This window comes from Diadema antillarum, unplaced genomic scaffold (genome assembly GCF_040938485.1).
Source record: "Diadema antillarum isolate AM-2024a unplaced genomic scaffold, OU_Dant_1.0 seq00000961_RagTag, whole genome shotgun sequence".
NCBI classification, from domain to species: Eukaryota; Metazoa; Echinodermata; class Echinoidea; order Diadematoida; family Diadematidae; genus Diadema; species Diadema antillarum.
This window is the reverse complement of record NW_027271808.1, coordinates 187,800-193,234: the sequence shown is the minus strand read 5'-3', so window position 1 is coordinate 193,234 and position 5,435 is coordinate 187,800. Positions and strand designations below refer to the sequence as shown.

Sequence of the window (5,435 nt, the reverse complement as noted above, 5' to 3'; positions counted from 1 at the left end):
AACACATACACACATGCAATAAAAATAAAATCATATATCCATTTATTCATACACTCAGCCTAATACTCTCTATGTTTACAGTCTTGTACATGTATATGATAATACATATTCAAACATAAGACATTCAAAAAGAATGTGTAAAATGCCCAAATGCAACAATTGTGCTAACCACTCCCACTACAGAACCTAGGCTTTGCTACCATCAGGTTTGAGAAATAAAATTATGACGCATATCAAACCTGAAGGTGGTGTTAAAGCTGGAGCACAATCTTAATGTCATTTTAGATTTCAAAAATTCCCCTAAACCTGAACTTGAGGAATAATGTTACACTGACGTGTGATTGTGAAACCACGTTACCACAATAAACCAGAAAGAAACGAGGTAGAAGTAAAAAAAAAACAAAAACGTAATGTCAAAATCACAGTTCAGTATTTGAATACAATGAACCTGTAAACAGTCAGGAACTGTTGCAACATGGATTTAATGCAAAGTCGATAACTTTGGGGAAACAAGCAGGGCCAATTATGTGACAAAATTCGCTTAATTTCATTCCTTTATAATTTAGATTATCCCAGGCAAAGGGCCATAAAAAGTTAGCCACTGGATATATGCAGATTTTATCATTATATTATTGGCTCTGAAGTGTATGCACATCTTAGAATATGAACAAAATTTATTTTGTCAATTCACGACACCAAATAAAGATGCTTAAAAAAATAGATCTATGACAATAGCCACTTTCATATTGATGGTACATGTATGTATAATAATTATGTGGAAGTTGGCCATACAGAATGCTGACTAAAGCATGGAGTGTGACCTCTGAGTGTAAATGACTTGTTGCCCAATCAAGATGCATTAATTTATAATAGGCAGCCTTTTTGCTGTTGCTAGCTGCAGGAACAGTGGTACACTGTATATGTGATCTTTGCCACAACAGAGTACTGTCTGTGCAATAACGAGCAACCAGCCTGGGGTTTGAACCCATAAATGCTTAATATGTACCCACCATCCATTGCTTACAGCAGCACTACCACCTGAACTGGAGCTAATTCATGGCAGTGGCATGATGAGCTCGTAGCACATCAAAATGCCTCTCGCCTCATTACTGTAAAAGTGGAAATTTTCGTGGTGCTGAAATTTTCGCGCATTTCGTGCAACCAGAAGTAATGCAAAAATAAAAGCAAGCAAATATTTTTGCTTGCCATATGTTCCTGTGTGTGATGTATCGTTTCCGTGGAATTATAAAAACGCGAAAACCTTCTTACCCGGCCAAGCGTGAAAAATTAGTCGCGCAAAAATATCCACTTTTACAGTATCATTTCTCCCATCTAGAATTCACTACTGTCCGGAAAGATGAGTTAAAATACAAATGAGATTATTGTCGCAGAACGGGTAATTACAATACACAGATGATTTTTGCTGTTGCTCTCAATTTATAAAAACACAAGATATCAGTGTAAAATTGCACTCTCTCTGCAGATCATTCAGTTGGAAAACACACTACAGTGCACTCCCGTTATAACGAACATGGTTATAGTGGAATTCCGGTAACAATGAAGTAAAAATCAGTGCCGCAACATTATTCATTCAATGTTTTTTATTGTTTATTTATTCAGATATAACGAAATTTCTATAAAACGAAAGAAAACTGCCAGTCCCGAGAATTTCGGTATAATTGGGAGTCGACTGTACGTGGAAAAGCCATGAATACTGCTAACCCTACCTGGCATCATGATCATGTACATGTATACATGTACAATGCAGGCTGGAGTCATTCATATCACAACCTATCACAAAAGAGTCTCATTCATTTGACTTTGCCTTTTGTTTTTCTCTGTCTGTACACTATCTGAGTCAGGGACAGACTGAGGATGTAAACTGATTAACTGAGAATTGAAGATTCTTTCCATGTGGCAAATCTTACTGCAGGTTGTAAGGAAGGTTTCTTGTGGTGATGCCACATACGAGGTGGCATCCCACCATAGCGATCCACTTGCTGTGTTTTCACACACAGTGACTAGTTGACTGTCCTTTGCTCTCACCTCTCTGTAAGGGAAGATGTAAGGCTCATTGACGTCCAATGCCATTCCCCTGAAACACCATCCCAGGACGGCTTCTGCTGACATTAGGTCTTTGCATCACAAACTACAAACTGAGGAATTGCTTGAGCATCATATGTGTAAGAAATAAATACTTTGAATCATTCAGTTTTTCACTTTTCACCCTTTGAAAAATCATTCTTGCCTTTTGTGATGTCATCAACAGTCAAATCGGCTGACATAAGCATCTCAATCCCCTCATACCTCCTCAAGGTATTTGTATGTTCAGAGTGTTGGTAGGTTTTTCATTTAATATGACTCCTGACAAAGCATCCCTTGGTGACATGAACATCCTTAATAGGCACAATGGGGAACACTGTATCTGGATTTCAAAATCTTTTGATTAAAATGACTCCAGAGTCCAGGTTTCGGTGTGCCTCAATGTCCCAAGCTAGAGCCACGCCATTAGAAAGACTGAATATTGCTCTTTTGTCATTTGATTTCCTTTGCTTTCTCCTGAGCCTTGTCCACTTCTTCCTTCAACTCTTTCGCAAATGTCCGTCCAAAAGATGAAAAGGATCCACTTGGTTCATGGTTCTCGTCTGCAAACTTCTTCAGAGTCTCAGACTCGGATGCCTTTTCGATTGCCTCATGTCCTGTGGCAAAACAAATTAAAGAACAGTAGAAAAAAGTGAGGAGTGCACCAGGAAGTCAATTCATGATGAAAGTTGGAAATACTGCTTGACATTGTGGTGGCTCAATTAAAAAACAAAAAACAAAGAAACAAAGAAACAAAGAACAACAACAAAATCTGATGCTGAGCTCAGAGTTCAAACACATGAAGAAGCACTCATGCATACAAAAGGTTTTGAACTATATGCTGTTGCAATCAAGATATCTGTCAACATAATTTGCCATGCTACATTGTAGCCACACCATTCCCATTACAAATTGGTTTATCTCACAGTACAAGTGAACTGACTTCGAGAAACAATCAAGCTTCTTAAATCTGATCTCCCCCATGTTGTTTTTTTGGTTCTTTTGAAGACAGCATGCAAACGTATTAGACACTCACATACACACTGGGCTAATTATCATCCATGGTCCACAAATAATCACCTTTATATCCCAGACTGACTTAACACAAGCATTGCTTTGTATCAGGAACTGCAACTTCTTTTTGTGCTTCATAAGAGTAAAGATAGAAATATTTTACTTACCCATTTCATTTGCTTTGTTGATGCCATACGCTGTTATCTGCGCTAATCTCCTCATGAATCTAGACTCTGCCAGCTATAAAGGAAAACAGTACATGTACAATGCTATTCACGATGAGCAAGATAATTAATGCATCGAGATGAAAAATAATATTATTCGTAATAATCATAAGAACAATAGGTGCAATATGATAATTTGATCATAACTGATGCAGTTATATCGACAATTTTGAAACAATTTTGAGCCACAATAAATTGTAACAAAAGATACACGCTCATAGAAAACATGATTCTTCTGAAACATCTGAATGTGACGACAAGAAAATTTACATGACAGGACATGCTTCTGTATCAACACAATTTCATCTGACAATTATAGTCACCAACTCACCGAGTCTACCAACTGGGGGTGATTAGCGAAGTATCTGTTGATAGTGAACAAGAAAAAACAACAACAGTTCAGTATTAATAACTATTATCATTGAAATTATTTAATGATTATCACGAAGGCCAACCGATTATTTTTCCTGGCATGCAATCAAACAAGTTTTCCAAACTGAAGAAATCTGTGCATGTACACACAATGTGACAAACGGTAACAAAAATACAGCAAACCTCGCATAAGTCAACATGCAAAGGACCAAAGAAAATCTGCCAACTTATTATGTGAATGTCCACTTACATTAACTAAACATGACCGGCGGAACTGGGGGGCTTGGGCCCCCCTCCTTTTTTTTTTTTACCCTGGAAGTGCACAAGTGGCAGTAGAAAGAAATAGATAGATAGACAGATCAAGTATAACAAACCCTCTTTCTTTTCTTTTTTTTCTTTTTTTTTTTCTAGAAAGGCTAGTCTTGTTAGTGAGTAACGACCCAGTGTCTATGTTGCCTTGTTGGGGTACCAAAAATGGAGTGGCCCACAAGAAATTGTCTGCTTCTTGAGGTGATAGTCCACTGACAAGTCAAGTTTGTCTTTATGAACTCCTTTCACATAAAAGCTTTCTGTCAAAATAATTGATGTGTAGCAGTTAAAAGGGTTCGGACTCGACATTACAGCTGGTTTGAGTAGCTAGCTGCTAGCTGCATGGCAGCGTACAAGGTCCGTCCGTGCACACGGAGCCGCACCGACTTGAAACTGTCCCTTCATCAGTGCACTGGCAGTGCCAGTGGCAGTAACAGCAAGTGTAGAAGAAGATTATCATTCTTTTTGGTGTATTCCAGTACTGAAATGAAGATTTTGAAACCTGACTGATGGTAAGGACAACCAAATGCTAACTAAATGATTAGTGAACTCACCGTAATATTGCCCTAAGCACCATTTTTCACTGATGATTTCGCTTCAACTTTCCGGTGGTTCTTACATACACGTTTGAGTATGGGTAGCCAGGTGATAAAGGCCTCACGCTCCTTTTCCGGGCTCCCATAGAAATCTGTGTTAAATGCAGCATATTCCATAAATCATATAAAATCAATCGAATCGTAGAATTTTTTTGAATTGAAGCAGATGAAGGGAAATTTTCTCTGCATATTTTGGGATTTATTTTCCAGCTCTCAAAAAAGTTAAGAGCCTCCATACGAGACTAGTCATCCAGTCACTCTCAAAAACGATCAAAATAGCAAAATACCTCATATATCAATAAAAATTCATTAAAAATACAAAAACCCTGATTCATTCAACTTCTTCATAGCCTGCAGAAGCTCCTGTCCTCAAGCAATGTCAAACACTACGAAGGTGGCAATTTTCCACTTGGCTGATTTTTAATGATTTTTTTTTTTTTTTTTTGGGGGGGGGGGGGGTAAAAAATAACATTACAGATAGGTCACCCTGGTAAGCCGTCTATGGAAAACCCGTTAGAACAAACTTTGGATGGTCATTTTTGGCTTTGCACCATAGCACTTCCATTGTCCATGGGCGAATGAAAATCCAGCAGTTTCGAGCACGCATGCATAATTATGGTACGTAATTATGGTACATAACATACAAAATATGGTACATAACATACATGGTGTATAAATATACATGCATTGTTCTCTTTTCCACAGAGGAGCTCCATTCGGATTGAAGGAGAGACCAAGGGCAAGGAGGTACATTAGCTTTCTCCTTGGAGAGAAGGCGGGTCCCAATTCCCTGGCTGGAGAGACCGAATTCCACGTCCTCGAGAAGGTCGTAATGGTA

The 5,435-nt window shown here is 38.3% G+C and overlaps 1 protein-coding gene across 1 annotated transcript; it reads right to left on the bottom strand.

The window, feature by feature from the left end:
- Positions 1 to 2,485: 2,485 nt before the first annotated feature.
- Positions 2,486 to 4,578, bottom strand: LOC139741889 (protein NCBP2AS2 homolog). The gene is made up of 4 exons (XM_071652464.1): positions 4,556 to 4,578; positions 3,652 to 3,685; positions 3,264 to 3,336; positions 2,486 to 2,699 (listed from the first exon to the last, which is right to left on the bottom strand). The coding sequence occupies exons 1-4, from the start codon at positions 4,576 to 4,578 to the stop codon at positions 2,536 to 2,538; spliced, it is 294 nt and encodes a 97-aa protein (XP_071508565.1). The 3' UTR covers positions 2,486 to 2,535.
- Between the last annotated feature and the right edge of the window lie 857 nt (positions 4,579 to 5,435).

Bases quoted from the DNA above. Each gene is read 5' to 3' on its own strand.
- LOC139741889 (XM_071652464.1), bottom strand. From the start codon at position 4,578: ATGGTGCTTAGGGCAATATTACG. The intron at 3,686-4,555 runs GTGAGTTCACTA...CACTATCAACAG, and splicing joins GTGCTTAGGGCAATATTACG to ATACTTCGCTAATCACCCCC. The intron at 3,337-3,651 runs GTGAGTTGGTGA...TTTCCTTTATAG, and splicing joins ACCCCCAGTTGGTAGACTCG to CTGGCAGAGTCTAGATTCAT.